This window comes from Neolamprologus multifasciatus, chromosome 6 (genome assembly GCF_963576455.1).
Source record: "Neolamprologus multifasciatus chromosome 6, fNeoMul1.2, whole genome shotgun sequence".
Taxonomy (NCBI): domain Eukaryota; kingdom Metazoa; phylum Chordata; class Actinopteri; order Cichliformes; family Cichlidae; genus Neolamprologus; species Neolamprologus multifasciatus.
The window spans coordinates 2,296,156-2,315,269 of record NC_140444.1 but is presented as its reverse complement, the minus strand read 5'-3'; the positions used below and the strand labels follow the sequence as shown (position 1 = coordinate 2,315,269).

The following is a 19,114-nucleotide window of genomic DNA, read 5'->3' as shown; positions in this document are numbered from 1 at the left end:
GACAGTCCGTCTCTGTACACATTAAGTGCTTTACCTCATACACATAGCCATTGATGTGAAGTAGATGTTAATTAACCTACAATGCAAATCTTTGAAGTTCGTGGAGGAAAGTCATGCAAGCAAAAGGAACACACACAAACTTCATGCAGAAAGGCTCCACCCAGGAGACAACCCACTAATAATCCAAATAAAAAAACAGTGATTATGATTGACCGTGGACAATAGTCACATGATTGAATTTCACTATTTGCATAAACGAGGAGAGAAATGCTTGTTGCTGTACGCTGCCATACGACACACCCAGCGGCTGAATGAATGGACGTGCCCAGCATTTCTGGCAGCAAGACGTCAGCAGCAGATCCTGTAAAATCCCACAGATCAAGCTGACCAGCTGCACTCCTCAAGTCACCTCAGCGATGCTCCCACCAGGCTGTCTGGCACTGATGATCTGGCTGTTTGAAAAGTTGCTTCACATCTTTTCACCCAAACATGATGACTAAGAGAACTGATCCAATATCCACGAATCTGTAGACCTCGTTATCTACTAACATGTCAATCAGTGCTTCAAACTGTAGCATAGCAAAGCATCTTTATTTATAACGCACTTTACAGCCAACAATGTTGACCAAAGTACTCCTGAAAATCTCCTGAATATTTTGCGCATTCAAGTACAGGATCAATTCGTTACTTTTTCCAAGACTTTAGATAAAAATGGCAGCTTAGATATTGGTGTAAAGTTTTCAACAGTGTTTGTATCCAGCCCAGGTTTCTTAAGAAGCGGTTGCACAATTGCATCTTTGAAATTCTTTGGAACCACACCTGAGGTAAGGCTGCTTTTAAAATTGTTAAGGTAGGTAGGAGTAGAACTGTGCTGCAGTGAAAGAATTTAACAAACAAGATGGCTGAACAGGGACATGCCCCCTGAATCCATTTCTAGATAAAGAGATGTCAAACAGAACCGGCATCAGAGAAAACAGGGTCAGAGACTTTCAGATTAAAAGCAGGCAATGCGTGCACTAAAACTAGATCGAGAGTGTGGCCACACTGTTGTGTGGGTGCAGAACAGACATCCAACTAAATTAAAAGAATCAGTAAGATTCAAAAAGTCTTTAACCGCGCGCTTTTCTAGACAACACATGTGAATATTAAAATCCCCGACAATAAGAAAGGAGTCATGTTTTATCGTGACTTCAGTTAGAAATGCAGCAAATTCCTTTATAAAGTCCTTACTGTATTTTGCACCCTGTAAATTATTGTGCACAGTACAGGGGGAGAACAGGCTATTTTAAATAGCAACAGTTAAAAACTGGAAAAATAAAATTTGAATGAAACTTGTTTACACCTGTAGTGATTTCTGAAGATGGTCGCAACTCCACCTCGATCAGATGTGTGTGGGACATTAAAAGAGCAGCAGTCTGAAGGTTATCCACGTCTCAGTTAGGCAGAGGAAGTCCAAATAGTGCAACACAAAATATTCCTTAAGGGCAGTGTTGGTCAAGTTACTTGAAAAAAGTAATCAGTAACTAATTACTGATTACCTCCCCCAAAAAAGTAATCCCGTTACTTTACTAATTACTTATTTTCAAAAGTAATTAGTTACTTAGTTACTTAGTTACTTTTTAAAAACACGATTTACAACCTGAATAGGTGATAAAGTGATAGATCTTTCAGCCCAATTCTACTTTTTCTACATAATCATCATACAAAATGTAATCAAATGGAAAAGTCTCTTTTTAAAAGTTGTTTTATTAGTTTTAATCTTTTAACTTTATGCATCAAGCAAACATTAAATTATCTGCAACATTCTCTGACTGGAAGAAATTAGTTTAACATTTAAACCTATTTTCTGCACATTCCAGCACATAAAATAAAATATTTTTGTGTTTACACTCAGTCTTTCAAATAGATGCAAGTAAAACACAGCAGAAAATAAATAAAGTCAAAGACTAGCGGTCCTGTTGCTCTATTTTCACCTGTAAAGCAGGAGTGGGGTAGGCGGAGGGTTACCCTGGTGCAGGTGTGCAGCGGTCAGTGGAAGAATCCGCGAGTTTCTCTGTGAGTTTCCCATTACGTCGTAGCTACTCGGTGCTTGCTCGGAAGTTTAGGGGTTTTTTTCACTGTAAAAAGAAGTTTTCTTCCCACGCACAACGGACACTAATGTTTTTGTCACTTTTTATGGAATCAAACTCAAAGTAAGGTCAGTACTTCCACGCTTTAAACGCTGCACGCTCATACTCTCTCTGCACTCGATATATGATCCATTGTTGATCTGCACACAGCTGTTGGCACGAACGTCGCACTCGCTTACGTCACTGTCATGAGACATTCTCGCAAAAAAATCACGGTTTTAGTAACGCAGTAACGCAGCGTTCCTACGGGAAAGTAACGGTAATCTAATTACCGTTTTTGCAATAGTAATCCCTTACTTTACTCAATACTTGAAAAAAGTAATCGGATTACAGTAACGCCCATCTCTGCTTAAGGGTGACCTCAACAAAACACTGTTTCAGGTATGTTTGAGAGCTGTCAGCCTTTCTTTAGCTTCTTCCCTGATGTTTAAACACCACCTTTTATTTCCAAACCTGAAACGGATTCATGAGCATTCAAAAAAAACAAGTTCAGTCAGGAAATCCAGTGTGATTTGTGATCTTAGATCACAAGAGATGGAAGATAATTTTCAACTAGTTCACGTGTTCTTAACTTAAACACTAACTAACCTTTTCATACAGATATACTTTATGTAGCTTAAGTCGACAGCAAGATTACAAGGATGCTCATCTTTGCATTGTTGGCACAAAACAAATTCCCTGCAGCTTTCTAGTACATAAAAAGGACAGTCACTATATTGTGTCTGTTTATTTCCAAGTATTACTTCTAATGACACAGTTTCACAAATGTTCTTTGAATCATTTCTCTCAGATTAGTGTTTACTCTCTAAAGCTTTGTCTGACCATTTTAGCAGAAAGACTAGTTTTACCAAACAATAATTGATGCTCTTTAATTGGCTCAAATTTAGCAAATAAAGAATCCATTTGCAGAACAAACGCATAAACATTCTGCTATTAAAGGCTGAAAAAAAGATCATGCTTATTCTCTTCGAAGCATCTTTGCAGGCGGATGATTTGTTGCAAGTTAACTCAAGAGTGAAATGACTTCAAAGTTTTGTTTATTAATATATTAATCATATCGAATTGTATAAAAGTGCTGTAATGAATTATTTTCATTGCTTCGTGGCACGTGCAGCAGAAGAGGAGAAAAATAAATTGTGTATGCACATGTGAGTTTGTTGTGATCCCGTCCCGCCGTGTTTGCCTTTGCAGGATGTGCGATCCTTCCGCCGCCTGCACGGTTTCCTCGGAGAATCACATCTGGCGCCGTCGCTGGATAAACACACGGCGCAAGTGTTGGTGGCTCCAGCCGCCACGGCGACCAAATCTGAACTCGTCCTCTCTGTGAAGTCAGACTCCCAGCCTCCCCTTGGTACACTGTAGCTCAATACAACTGGGATCTTAATTTGTAACAGCGCATTAGCATGGCAGCTCTGCCAAAACTCACATTCGAACCAAATAAATCCATTGTTCTCTTTCCTGCTCCTTTGCTCTTTCCATCCCTCACTACCAGTCACTCCTTTGTGTGCTTGCATGTGTTCAAACACAGGAGGTTTGGTGGGCTTTGGGGGATTTTTCATGTCACTCTGTCTGGAAAATGAAATCTGTGATAAGTGGCTGGAGAGAATAGAGAAAAGCTAAGAACAGGGTTTGACAGCGCGGGTATTGTTTCGAAGTGTAATGAGCTGGCATGCAAACAAGATTCATGCTCGGTGGTGCTGATGTCACTCAGCTCTTCTCGGCGTCTGCTGGCCATTCTGTTCACGCTCCTCGCTGTATCAGCCACAGCGGGATTCGCTAATCTGCATGAGAGCGATGCTGACCCGTCTCTCTAAATGTCACTCTTTGTGTTCGTGCATCTCTCAGGGTTGAGCAAATCCAAACACATCATGGCTGGAACCCCGAGACTGTGGGTTTGCACTGAAACAGCTGCTGGATGTGGGCAGGGGTTTGGATACGTGAGAGCAGCATTTGTTCAGGTGTGTGTCAGACCTGAGTCTACAGTATCGGCGTGCTGTGTGACAATAAAAGCTGTGAATTGTTTTGGAACATCGCCCGGGCTATTTCTGACAGCCGAGTGCACGTCATGTTCCTGCTACAGTGGATTCATGTTTGCGCTGTAATAATAAGACTAGACAAATTCTAAAAATACTAGTTAAATAGAAAATATTGCTAAACGACTGCAAGGAGTGATAGTTTTACATTTACAGAGCTGTGAGGTGACAGGTGTCGCTCCAAAGCTCCAAGAATCCTTTCAGGTTTGTTTTGCTTTCAAAAAGCACCAAATGTATAAAATGTTATTTAAATAAATAAAACTGGTAAAGACTAAACTGGGCGATCGTGGCTCAAGAGTTGGGAGTTCGCCTTGTAATCGGAAGGTTGCCGGTTCGAGCCCCGGCTTGGACAGTCTCGGTCGTTGTGTCCTTGGGCAAGACACTTCACCCGTTGCCTACTGGTGGTGGTCAGAGGGCCCGGTGGCGCCAGTGTCCGGCAGCCTCGCCTGGCTGGCTACAATGTAGCTGCCATCACCAGTGTGTGAATGGGTGAATGACTGGATATGTAAAGAGCTTTGGGGTCCTTAGGGACTAGTAAAGCGCTATACAAATACAGGCCATTTACCATTTAAACCACAGGTGTCGAACTCCAGGCCTCGAGGGCCGGTGTCCTGAAGATTTTAGATGGATACTTGATCCATCCCAGGTGATTCAAATGGCCAAATTAGCTCCTCAACATTTCTTGAAGTTCTCCTGAGGCCTGGTAATGAACTAATCATTTGATTCAGGTGTGTTGACCCAGGGTGAGATCTAAAACCTGCAGGACACCGGCCCTCGAGGCCTGGAGTTCGACACCCCTGATTTAAACAAAGGAACAGTAGCATTGTAAGAATGTGGTCTGATTCCAGAAAGACTGATTCATTGATTTTAGTCCTGAAATACAATCTGAAAGTGATGCTACTAATAAATCCAGCTGCTATTTATATAAGCAACCATAAAATCTATCTGTATAGGCGATGTTAATGGAAATCATTTGGTAATGCATAACATGCACTTAGCATGGGGGTTGCAGAAACTACTAATAATGGGAGCGATCGGTTATTTCTTCATGTGCTCTTTGTTTCACAGTAAAGATAACTAAAAGCATTAAAGTGCACAACAATCAATCCAATCAGTGATGCCGACTGATGGATGTCGTGCATATTGTGTCTGCTTGTGAGAGGTCCGAATACGAACAAGAACGAGTCATCGTGATCGTCTCTTAGTCTGAATTCAATTAACTCTACACAGGACAACAATGTGTGTTTGTGTTGTTTTTGTGTAAAACATTATCAGAGCAACTGAAATGAATCATTTACTATAACAACAGCAACTTATTCTGCTGCCCCCAAGTGGCTAGAAAATGGCAACTTTTACAAAATAAAACCATATTTAGCATATTAATATTTTACATATTTATACGTATGGAGATCATTACACAGATTGTTGCAGAATGTCTATTTTTTGTTACTAGCTAAACAAGTCAGGGCGAGTACTCCAATTGTTGTGACTACACAGAGCCTCAGAATGAGCACTGCAGTTAATATTTTAGCTGGGAATCCTCAGTAGTCGTGGCTGTCATGTTCGATATTCACAATGTTTGTTGGCAGGAGATTCATCTGGCTTTTCCACTGGGGCAGAAATGGATTTTGCAAAAAGATAACATGAGTGAGAACAACCGTAGAACATTTTCTCCCAAATGTGACACGATTGTGAAACAGAGAAGTGGCTGATAAAAATTCAGACTGACAAAACAAGTGTTAGGCAGATCACAGGGAGATTATATTAACCCAGAAGGAAACAGTGTGATCACTGAAAGCCACTTTTGGTGAGAATTGAACTTTTTGTAATGTAGCGATGGATACATCAATACAGTAACCAAGGACGAGGCTAAAACTTTATAGCTGACACAGAGTTTCAAGTTTTTATATCTTATGGGGGCAATTAGAAAGCTGCAACAGAACCTAAGCAGTTAAAGGAAACAATGGAACTGAAAACAGTGGCTCTCTAACGCATGCTGTCACCAATCTGTCCTCTCCAACTTAAGTACAGAGCTGGCAAAGCCTGGGTCGGAAAACTGAAGCCAAATCTCATTCACGACAGCAACCAAGAGGGACGGCAGTTTATCCAGTCAGTCCTCACTTTGTGCCGCCATCTGATATAATCTGCCACACTATGTTTTATGAATCTAATCAGTCAAAAAGAACCCAGTTCCAAAAATATTGTGTAAAATGCACTGATTTGTAAAACTCATAAATCCACATCTTATTGCCAATAGAACAGAAAATATATCAAATGAGTAAAGTGAGATATTTTACTAGTTCATGAAAAATATTAGCTTGTTCTGAATTTGATGGCAGCAACACGTCTCAAAAACGTTGGGAAAGGGTCGACAAAAGGCTCGGAAAGTAAGTGGTGCTTTGCTGGATGAACATTTTACAACTAATTAGATTATCTGGCAACAGCTTAGTAACTTGACTGGGTATGAAGAGAACACAGACTGTTTCTCAGAAGCAAAGATGGAAGGAAGCAACAAACTGCATCTAAAAATAAGGGAACAATTTCAGACCGTGTTCCTTGGTATAAAACTGTTTGGATATCTCATCGTTTTCAGAGAATCTCTGGAAATCTGTCTGTAAGGGACAAGGTTGAAAATCAATATTGGATGCCTGTGATCTTGATGGCCTCGGGGGGGCACAGCGTGCCATGGAAATCACCGCATGGGCTCGGGAGCACTTCCACAAATCATTTCCTGTGAACCAAATTCACTGTGACTCCACAAATGCAGGTTAAAGGTCCATCATGCAACGAAGAAGCCCTACGTGAACATGAGCCAGAAATACTGCCAACTTCTCTGGGCCAAAGCTCATTTAAAACGAACAGAGGGAAAGTGGAAAGCTGCTCTGTGGTTAGACAAATTGAAATGTATGATTCCTTTTGGAAAACATGGATGCCACAGGCTCCAGACTCGAGTAGAGAGGGGCCATCTGGCTTGCTATCAGTGGTGGTTTATAAGGCTGCATCTCTGATGGTATGGAACGGACATCTTGCACATCTGGAAAGGCATCATCAATGCTAAAAGGTTTTAGAGCAACATGTGATCCTGTCTGTGAAACCCCTTTTTTATTATTTTAGTATTATACCTCATTAATTCAATTAATTAATAATAATTCAATAATAATAATTCAATTAATTCAATCAAACTCAATTTATTATTATACCTCATACTGCATCTATTCCAGCAGCATGGCTTTGTAGCTGTGTAAGCATCTGGGTGCTGAACTGGTCAGCCTGCAGTCATTTCAGTTCAGTTCAATTCAATTCAATTTTATTTATATAGCGCCAAATCACAACAAAAGTCACCTCAAGGTGCTTTATATTGTACAGTAGATACAGAGAAAAACCCAACAATCATATGACCCCCTATGAGCAGCACTTTGACGACAGTGGGAAGGAAAAACTCCCTTTTAACAGGAAGAAACCTCCAGCAGAACCAGGCTCAGGGAGGGGCGGGGCCATCTGCTGCGACCGTTTGGGGTGAGAGAAGGAAGACGGGATAAAGACATGCTGTGGAGTCCAGACCCCTAACCAGCTGAAAACATCTGGAGCACCATGAAACCAAAAGCAGCAGCTAGAATCATCTGACTAAAAAAAGTAGTGCTGAGTTTTTGAAGGTTTGAGTGAATGTATGTAGACTGTTGTTTGTGATTGTATGGGTGAAGGCCCATAAATGTCCGGCCTTTTCAGAAGATGGTAATCAATGAGCTCGCTGCAGATGGAAATCGTTCATTTTCGAACAACACAGTGGACAAAAAATTAGACATAGCTTCCACGTCTGAAAAGGGAAGCCAATCAAAACAACCTTAATCCTGCATTCTTCCTAATGGCCAACAGAGGGAGACTTCCCTGGTTGCAAAAAGACTCGTTCTAGTCCTCACTGAATGCAACATAATGATTATCTGCAAAGATCCTAATTAGAGTCAAACAGGAGGATGAAATAGGGAATCTTTAGGGCAGCCTTAGGTTGTGGGTTTAGAGTATTTACGTGGGGATTTTTAATAAATAACTGACTAATAATTAATTCATTAAAAATATTTTTACATCAGACTAACCTGAAATGTGTCAAAAAGTAAAAATAGCTCTTAAGTGGTCTGTTTAATGTTAATCTTCATATCCCAGTTAAAATTAGCTGCTGCGTTTAGCATCATGTTGCTGCTGCAGTTCTCTAAGAATCGTCCTCTGTAATAATATTTAGAATACACACAGTACCCACTTATCTCAACGTCAGGACAATGTGAGCTGTTTTTTGTTTTTTAACAAATCTTAAACAATCCTTCATGAATAGTTTCACTCTGCTAACAGCTGACAACTCAACATAGTTACTGCGACGTGTAGACGGCTGCCTAAACAATGCAAAATCCGAAGCGATGCGGATCTGATCATCCACCCAAACATGTTGATTATTTAGTTCTTTCTAACCCTCTTTTTAAATATGGATATGAGCCACAGGGTCTTCTCCCATTTAAAATTTGATGCCATTTGCTCTTCCCAAGAAATACAGCCATCGCAAGCTTCATGAATATAAATTAAACTTTGAATTCATCTTGAGAATTTTCTCAAATAGGGCTGATGCCACAAGGATTCTTTACCCCCGCGCTTCTCTTCTTCTCTTCTTCTCTTTTATCGCATCGTTCTGCCACCCACGCCCCTTCCTGTCCCCCTCCTCTTTCCATCACAGAAATCCACTCTTTATGAAAGAAAACTGGCGTCCATTCCTCAACTTATCACGCAGTAATATGACAACTGGGGCCGGACCCCGGGGGACGCGCACTTACCTTGAGCTGTTCCCGCCGTGGCAGGAAAACACTCCAGTTGCTAACGCCGTAAAGCCTGCAGTTATTATCCACAGACCATATACTGCCTGAGACATGTGAGGCAGTTTCCTAGTGACCAGCCAGTGTGGCAGACCTGGCTCTGAACACAACAGCTCTCGCTCACTAACAGGGTCTCCGGTGAGGTCCTTTGTGTCTGGCTCAGAACTCTTACACTGCGCGGGAGGTTTGGAGGGATTTGACTCTATTAAACCTCAGCGTGTTTAGAAAGCAGTCACATTCCTAGAAAGTACTTCAGGATTTGTGCTTCGGGATTCAGGGAAGTACGATAGTAAGTGAACAAACCCGCCTGCAGTGCAGCTGGTCCTACTGCTTGCTAGGAAGTAATAAAAACACCAGTTTACTTTATGTGTCCTGACATCATAAAATATTATTTGGACACGAGTTTTAAATATCAACACAAGAAATCACTGATGCAGCTGTTCAGCACAACCAATCAACATGGTTTAGTTCACCAGTGGACGAGGAACTGTGTCGTCAGTGCGATTATGATGCTGGGTTTCCCAAGTAACGTGTACCAAATGATCCCACAATATGGAATTCCATATGATTCCCAATTCTCCGGGTGTCTAATGCCACTATTTGTAAATCCAGGCATTGTAAGCACATTTAGGCTAAAAAGAAAACTGACATTGTTGTTCTATACCAGCGGTCCGGTTATCGTTAACTCTGTTTCCCCGGGTCTTTTCCCGTGTTGTAGTTGTGTGTCTTATCTTGAAAGAAATGTTTATGCGTTACCATAGCGACCAGAGAGCATTAAGGGGCAGAGAGGAGGATGTTACTCTCAGCGTTGTTGGTGCATTTCAGGAGGACGCTGCTAATAAAGTTACACAGTGAATTAGCATTTATTCGGAGGGCGCTCTCTGCACCGGGGCTGTGATCGACCGTGGCTGCTGGGGCTCTGGGGGTCCTCTCAGCCTGGCTGGGGGGCTTCTTTGCCTCCCTCCTGCTGTGTGCCCAGCCTGGAGGCTGCGGTCTGTGACCGGCTCCCTGTGATAGTGTTTCCTCACTTGGCTCATGCGCACCCAGCCCAATTTTACTTTTTAAGTGTGTGTGTGTGTGTGTGGGGGGGGGGGGGGGGGGGGGGGGGATATGTGTGTATTCACATCGCTTATGTTAATGAGAGTGTGGGGGGTGAGTTGGAGGGTGGGCTGCTTTTAACCATGTAAAGCACTTTGTGCTACATTTTTTTGTATGAAAAGTGCTTTATAAATAAAGATTGATTGATTGATTGATTATTATTGTTACGGCCCTAGCAGGGCCTCCTCCTGAAGGTGCCCGTGTGGGCGTGTCCCACCGCCTCTTGAGGTGCCACCTTTCCCTTTGACACAGCTGACTCACATCAGTAATTAAAAGTATTTAAGCCCAGGGAAAGGTGAGCTCTGGGCCAGAGTGCCGTTACTGTGGTTACAGCTAGTGAGCTGCTCTCTTTTTGACTTACTTTGTACTTTATTGACTAACGCTTGAGTTTTGTTTGTTTCTTTAAACGGTGATAGCAGCTTGTCTTTCTCTTTTAGTTAGTATTAATAAAAACTCTGTAATTTAACCCTTTTACCTCCTTGACTCCTTTTTCTGACCCGGACACTTTTTTGTTACTTCCCCCGCACCGCCTAGACCCCTCAGGGGAACGTAACAGTTATATTTACAGAATACCACAGTTTTTGTCTCGGTCGTTTCATTTTATTTTGTTGTATTTATCCGTGACACCTTAAAGGCCGGTCCATGAAAATATTGTCAGACATTAAACTGGTCCGTGGCGCAAAAAAGGTTGGGCTGGTCTACACCACTGCAGCTGAAGTTAAAAGCACAACTGAAGGCTCAGTGTGTGAGAAATATACCCAATAATTCCACATTTAGTAGCAATAACTTGAAATCTTTATTCTACTCCTTTGTGCAGGAAATTCTGAACACTTTAAAACATTACTTCAGTTCATTGAGATTTGCAGCCACTCATTTATGTGCAGCTCTCTTAAGGTCCTGCCACAGCAGATTACCTCCCATTTGACTCTTGAATACTGCATAGTTCATGGGCTCAACTCAGTGACTGAAAGGTACCCGGGTCCCGCCCGCCATGGCTGCAATCACAGTTAGTACGAGGTGTTTGTGCTGATATGCTGTTTAGTTTTCTTTAAATGTGCGTCATGGCCAAACACGTTAGCTGCCATGTTCTCTTTAGAGAAGAAGCTTTCTCATTCAGTATTCTTCTAATTACACTTTCATAAACTTCAACATTTAATATAATCGAGTCTTTTGAATTTCTCTGATTATAATACAATACGACCTCTGCGTGAATTCTCAGAGACCTTCGTTACAGGAAAGATTGTGGCAGTGAGTGTACTTAGTTTTTCACACTATTTCACAGAGTCAGAGTCCTCTAAACTCCATTCACTGATCGTTTTCATTACTGTATATATAATTTTGGAAATCAATGATTTAATTTAAAAAACAAACAAACAAGAAAAACTATGAATTTCAAATTTATGTAAGTTGATATATAGACAAATCGACAGAACAAATAATAGATGTGGTTAAAAACAAAAGAATCACTGTAGTATGAGAGTTGACCATTAACATGATTTGCCGTCGTGTCTGGTTGAAATGCATTTTTTCGATGCGGTTAACGTGCAGCTCTGTGACGAAGTGCGCCATATTGTGAAGCGACTTGCTGCTTGATGCAATTTGATGAAAAACAAATGTGTTCAATATACAACATTATGAAACTTTGAATTTACAGTTTCGATAAACGACTTTTATTTGCATTCCGCCCTGCAGCACTGCTGCAGATCACTTCCTGTTTAAACACATCTGGTTGTTTGTGGATAATAATTCTGCATTGTTTTGTATTTTGTAGCATTTTTGTGGTGACCAAGTAGCAACACTGTCAGCACAGCGTTGCTTTTGAAATCTTTGCCGGAGCTCTCTCTAAAGGTCTTCCTTTACTGACCTTTATTGGATTCTTATGACTTTTTATTTCAATTTAACATCGATTTTTTTCCAAGCACTTTTACACCACCCATTCACAGACAGAACTGCCAGTTAAAGTGGGCATCATACAGGCAACCAAACTGAATACGATATCGAACTGTGCAATCAACATTCACTTCATAATAATGAGTCCAAACATATAGCGTGCATATTGCCTACCTAATTAAAGAAGAACAAGATAATTTATCTAAAGTGGTGAAGAAAGTGGAACATTTAGTTGCTAAAGGTAGAATTAAAGGAACTCTCATGTTTGAATTTTATCCCTTATATCAGGGGTGTCAAACTCAAATACACAGTGGGCCAAAATTCAAAACTGGAACAAAGTCACAGGCTAACGTTAATATTTATTGGAAAAAAAATCTTCCGAAGAAAGAAAAGGATAATTTTCCTTTGGTTTTTTTTTTTTTTGTGTTTTTTGTGTTTGTTTTTTTTATGTTGTTTTTGTTTGTTTGTTTGTTTTTTAAACTACTTATTTATGTAGTTATCTTTAAGTTCTGTTATTGACGTTTAAAATGAAATAAATAAAAATTGTTGATGACAAAAAAAGAAAAAAAAATCTTCCTCTAGATATAAGAATGAATCTTTTCTTATGGACTCAAACAAGTTTTGCTGAAAAACTGAATATGGAACAAGCAAAGCTTAATACTAAACAATATATATATTATAATACCAGTAGGCCAGCTCTAATAGTAATCTGGTATGGCTTCGCAGGCCAAATGTAATTAGGCTGCGGGCCAAATTTGGCCCGCGGGCCAGAGTTTGACACCTATGCCTTATATGGTCCAAAGCACAGATACAAATTCATTATAACTGCAACTGCAAACGATATTAAGTATCCAGAAGAGTTCACCTAAATGTGTTTTTCTGCCCCCTGGTGGCCAGAATTCTGTTATTGCAGCTTTAAGTAAAAACTGAGGTAAATAAATTAGCGTTGAAGTTGACAGGTCTGTAGCTAAATGTAGATGTATTTGTTCTCACCTCATCCAAATGCACCATGAAGGTGACATTGCTGCCCAGGCTGGCAGTGAGTTTGCCATCTTTGGTGGTCAGCAAGAGTCCTTTCGGGGGTCTGTTGGGACACTGCTGCTTTCTGGGTGTGTACAATTCCTTCACTCCTTTCGTGCAGTTGTTCAGCACCACTTTGCGGTACCTTGGGAAAGAAAATGAAAGTATTTTTATCTACGCTGCATGAGCTTTACAGAGAATTTTGTTGAACTAAACAGAGCACAGCTGCTGTGTCTGAACAGGCGCCCAGACAGGATGACAACTGACAACACAAGCTGTGTCAAAGGCTGAGACACCATGGGAAGCTTAATCATAGTGGCAGTGAATAAAACACTCCCACTGTGATTAAGCTTTGCAAGGTGTCGGTCCCCGGGGCGCCTCCAAACTAACAAAAAGGTCACATCTCTGTGACATAACAAAGAAAAATGGATTGTAATGGAAAATGAACGATCACGTCAAAAATGCAAATATACGACTTTTCCCAATTGAAGTATTTGAACATGATATATTGCAGTGGTTTCCATTTAAGGATCTGCCGAATTACTACTCTCGTCTCAATCATCAATTGACCAGATATGGTCAGTATTCACTGATTGATTGGTGGCGTTTAGTAACCTCACACGATGACTCTTCTTTCAGTGCAGTGGATTATCTGCCTCGATCTCACCCTGTCTCTTGCATCCTCTTTTGTCGATCCAACTCTCTCCATATTCTCCTTCAATACATCAATGACTCTTCTCCGAGGCCTTCCTCTTTTCATTCCGCCTCGCAGCTTCAATTTCAAAATCCTTTGTCCAGTATATCCACTAGTCGTCCTCTGTCCAGAGGATGTTTTCGGTCAGTGCTTTTTTTGAATTAAAGAATAAAACAATCTTCTTCTGGGAGAGAAAGTGTAAGTACGAGCAGTAAAACCCACCCGTGCTTCACTGACCTCGAAGGTTTTGCTGCTATAACCAAAATGATGGTGTTCTAGCTGCAGATCTGATAGTGCCTTTCTTTGTCTCTCTTTATAGTTTTAATAAAATCAACTTTTTGGAAAATGAGGAGAAATTCCCTTTGCAATTATCCTCTAAAATGACAGAGAGCGGACCCCGAACTCACCAACAGTTTATGACCTGTGACGAACATGACCCCAATAAACAGCTTCATGTATTAAAGCTGCAGTCCCAAATTAAAACAGAGACAAGAAGTCATTAGAAACCAACTGACTGACATGTATTAACAAAACATAAAACATTTCGAATAAACCACCTGTGAAATATAATAAACGGTTTACCTCTGGGTGCTGTGAGCACCAGAGTTGGTAGGATTAAGGTTAATGTTCCTGATTTCAAAGCTCTTTCCTGGACATGTTTATGAGGATAAGCCAAAGCTTAAATCCCCACATTGGGACCAGATTGTGAACATCTGCTTTCTGCTCCACTGATCATATTAAATCTATGATCCCTATCTGATATGAAAACACATCCCACTGTGGAAAAGTCCTCCGAAAAGACCTGTTTGTTCACAAAAACATTTCACAGAAATGTGCGCAGCGTACACCTGTACTATATTCTTTTAAATGTGAATTAGCACTAAATCCCACAGTCCTTACCCTGTGCTGTTGAAATAGTTCTGGCCTTGGCTGCAGCTCCTGGACACGGTGGAAGGATTGAACCAGAAGGCTGGCTTGCAGTTCCCGTCGCTGCCGCGCTCATATCCATAATCGCTGTTACACAACAAAGAACATCCACACGGCACCTGATCAATATCAGCATGTGAAAAGGGACTTATTGTCCTGCAGTGTGTTCCCCATTTATATCTTATCTCTGTTCATAGCTGGCGACCGGGGGCCTGTCTGACACAGACGCATCATTATTAAGTATTGATTAAGGCTGCTGCTGCTCACAAATGTACCACAGCAGTGTGAATGTGTGGGTGTGGAAACACAATCTGCAGGCGAAGGTTTGCCACCATCTTTAAGGATGACTGACTCTCAAGTTCCCAGTCAGGACATGATTTACATGGAACAAAGCAAAGTAAGCAAGTGTCCCCTCTAATAATGCTCACGACATTGATTTATTAATTAGTTAGCAATGCAGAACAAATAAACAAAACTAACAAGCCTGTCGCTGACTAGTCCAGTATGAATGTGTGATTACAACAGTGTGAACTTTTCATTAGCGAGCTGCCAAGATTGATTGGATACACGGGCGCATGTTGGCACATAGGTAAAAGGTCGGCACAGAGTACAGCCTGGGACAAAGGATGTGCTTTATGCTCAGAATAACACTTTTGCAGTCAACAAAATAACCATGTAATGCATCTTAATACATGTGTAATAATGAGAAGGTCAAAGCCACTTTTATAGTGGCGCATGGAGCTAGGGGCCGATTAGCTTAACTTAACTGGAGCGGAGGAGGCCGAGGTAGGGGGAATTTCATTGGCTCTGCCTGATGTTTTAAAACAGCATAATCCTGTCAAGCCTAAATAACTCCCAGTATTACCATTTACATGTTCAAGATCCACCATAGCTAGGTGCTGGGGGACATAAGCCGGGTCATCTTTCTATGGGCGATCGTGGCTCAAGAGTTGGGAGTTCGTCTTGTAATCGGAAGGTTGCCGGTTCGAGCCCCGGCTTGGACAGTCTCGGTCGTTGTGTCCTTGGGCGAGACACTTCACCTGCCGCCTACTGGTGGCGGTCAGAGGGCCCGGTGGCACCCGGCAGTGTCCGGCAGCCTACATTGTACATTGTAGCTGTCAGTGCGCCACTGGAATGTAGCTGTCAGTGTCCAGTCGGCTACAATGTAGCTTGTAGCCACAGCTACAATGTAGCCTTTTCATTAGCATTCATGTAACATTCATGTAACATTGTAGCTTGTAGCCACAGCTATTGTACAGCTGTGGCTACAATGTAGCTGTAGCTACAATGCTACAATGTAGCTGTGGCTACATTGTAGCATTGTAGCTGCCATCACCAGTGTGTGAATGGGTGGATGACTGGTTGTGTAAAGCGCTTTGGGGTCCTTAGGGACTAGAAAAGCGCTATATAAATACAGACCATTTACCAGGCCATTTATGGTCACCAGTGGGCAAGACTTGCTCTGATCTTACAGAAGTTTTAGTATATATAAGTCTATCTTGACCTTGGTAAACACTTTCCCAATGAGTTCATGAGCTCAGTCATTTCAGGGTTTGGGGACACGAAGAGTTCCAGTTAAAGATTTTAGCGTAAGTGTGACTTTAATCAGCATTTTGTTGATTTTCATCAGGGATTATACTCGACCATTGTCCTTTATGAATCCTGAATGCTGACTATGTTTCACAGTTTAAACACACACACACACACTGCTTGTATGAGTCACGAGCTTTCTTTTTCAAAGCATGATCAGAAGATGGATTTAGTCATCCTAAAGTCTCACGTGTACCATCAGCCCGTGGTTGGTCTGCTCTGCTTTTTATGACACAAATGAATCATAACAGAGTCAGCTTGGAACAAACCAAATGAAACAAATGAAACAAAATGAGCAACAGCTACAAGATTCCAGATTTCCAAATTTACTTCAGGAAACTTGTCATCAGACAGTAAAGGAAACGTGGGATTAGACTCGGTGTTCGGTGCCAGCTGGTCAGTATGCAGAACACTACGTGCACAATTGTTTTCAGGCATTTTGAACTGATTAATACGATGTTAATAAGTACGCACTTAGCTGATCATTGTGCCAGGCACACTCTTCACACCTTCAATTAAGTTAAAGGATTTGGACTTCAATTCTGCACTGATGGGTTTTTAAAACTCCTCGTTTCGGAATTTTAAGTATTCATCAAATAATTCCCCGCAGAGACAAAAACAGCAAGACAGAAATTAGACTAAACAAACAAACAAACAAATGAAAAAAACACTAAAAACTTTCGACTAGTTCAATAGGAACCAATTAGCACTCACTCTCTGCACATCTACAAACACTATTTACATAACTGCTGTATGTTGAAACGTTTTTTTTCCATTCTCTGTCATTACAAGATAAAAAACACAACCGCTTAGGATTTGCATACAAATTGAAACTATTTACACGCCCACATGGTCTGAACAGAATTACGAGCACGGTGAGCTCACAGACATACGGAGACAGACATTATGAGCAAATTGTGTAAAACCATCGCAAACTCATCAGATTGTTGGAAAACACACGGAAAAAGTTACTGAAACGCATGGATAGGATATGATTCCACTTAAATAAAAGATCTTCTTCCACAGTTGTTGTTCAGCCAATAAGAAGATGGACCCTATTTATTGCTCTTTTTCATAGGATGAGTGTGAAAATCTGGATTGTAGCTTTGTCACATCAGCTTTTATTGTATATTTACACGAGCACACATATCATCAAGATCATTTTCTTCTACTCAGAACAAATGTGATTAGGACAGGAAGTGTGGCTGAAAACAGCCTTCTTCATCTGCAGCTTTGTAAGTTACAGGACTCACGTTGTTTGTGGCTACAGCAGGGATGCAGAAACAGCCCTAAATAGCACATGTGAATGAGGTGAAGAGTGTATGTGATGGTAGCTGGATGGATGCACTTCAAAATAAATTGCTACTGCAGAGAAGCTGCTTTTCAAAGAGACATTTCTTCTTTTTTTCCAACGCAGCATTTAGCTAAATGACCTGTTGAGTCTCATTCACACGAAGCAGCTGCCAGTAACAAACTGCTTAAAAGGTAACAGAAAAACTCTAAAAATACTATTTTAAGAAAGCACGTCCTTTGAAATGTGTGCTTCTACATGTGCGGCAGAACAAAAGCTGCGATTAATGAAGTTCTCCTTCGGCGACAATGGAAAGAAACATAATCCCCCTCGACGATTGTGAAGAAAGGGGCGACTGAACAAAGGCCCACATCATCTTACCATTCAAAATCATGAGCCCTGCAAATACAGGACTCGGCAGACAGGATTCTCGAGTAGTCCTTTCCCAGCATGCAGTAGTTTCCGGGCCTGCGCTTCATGTAAATCTGCTTTTGTCCCATTACGCACGGCTCGCCCTGTATGCGACAGAAATGGGTGAAAAGCATTTTCAAAGCACAAACGCTAACATGGCAGCACCTTCATGCATGGCATGGGTTTCGATTTTTACCTGGTTGTGCAGGTGCCAGGTTTGATAGTCTTCCTCTGTGCATTTCCTGCTGAAGATGGACTTGTAGTCTATCTTGATGAGCTGCCATTCAGAGCGGTGGCTAAAGTGTCCAAAAAAGCTGCGAGAGGCAAACGATGTAGATGACTTAAACTCTGCTTTTTATTTATAAAGTGCCATTTTCCACTAAAAATGCACATAGTGACACTCGAGCGTATCACTTCTACTCTTAATGACACTGTGCTCCCCAAGAGGTTTGCTTCGATCTGCCAACAGGGTAAAATTGCTAATATGAAGTCAAAGCGGGAAAGGAATTAACAGCAAGATGATCTTAATAAAATTAGTTTTGATCAGCTAGATTTCCACTTCTCAGTACTTCAAAGGAAAACACTGTCGTTTTTGATAAATATGTTTACACGTTCCTTTTAAAAATCAGGACTTTTCACAAAAACCTGTAATAATCTCATAAGATACAACCCAAAATCAACTCCAGTTCCTCTCTAAATGTCTGACTTGGTTTATATAATTTATTTTTTTATTCACAAAGAAAAGCAGGGATTTGAGAAAAATCTGAAAGCTTTTACTCTCCCGTTGTCACGCTGTGTCACCTCAGACCTTAGAAAGACCCTCTGTATTGAACTAATGCAGCACAATACAGAGAACGATATATTTAAACTAGCAAACCGCTGCTTACAAACAGCTGCATCGGTGCATTAATAAGATGAGAAGTTTTCTGCACCTTAAAGTCTAAGTAGTTACAAAATGATTAAACAGAAAAAAAAGATTTTTGACACTGTCATGTTCCTGGGTCTGTTGACCCAGCGTTTTAAGTTTTCGTTTATTTGGATGTTGTTTATGTTTAAGTTCATTTGGTTATTAGACTCCTTGTGTTTTCTTCCCCTGTGTTTAAGTTTCCCTTTGTGTTTCATGCTGCGTGTCTTATGTTATCAAGTTTGTATTATCATGTCTGTCTCATGTTTCCTGT

At 41.0% G+C, this 19,114-nt stretch overlaps 1 protein-coding gene across 1 annotated transcript in view; it reads right to left on the bottom strand.

Annotated features, from left to right (window-relative positions):
* The window catches only part of sorcs3a (sortilin related VPS10 domain containing receptor 3a), a 299,340-nt gene that overhangs the window by 45,161 nt on the left and 235,065 nt on the right, over nt 1-19,114 (bottom strand). Inside the window, exons 15-18 of the mRNA XM_085161986.1 lie at nt 18,133-18,250; nt 17,907-18,040; nt 14,618-14,731; nt 12,997-13,168 (exon numbers count right to left, since the gene is read on the bottom strand). Coding sequence (XP_085018112.1) covers nt 12,997-13,168; nt 14,618-14,731; nt 17,907-18,040; nt 18,133-18,250 — 538 coding nt within the window. The remainder of the gene's footprint in view (nt 1-12,996; nt 13,169-14,617; nt 14,732-17,906; nt 18,041-18,132; nt 18,251-19,114) is intronic.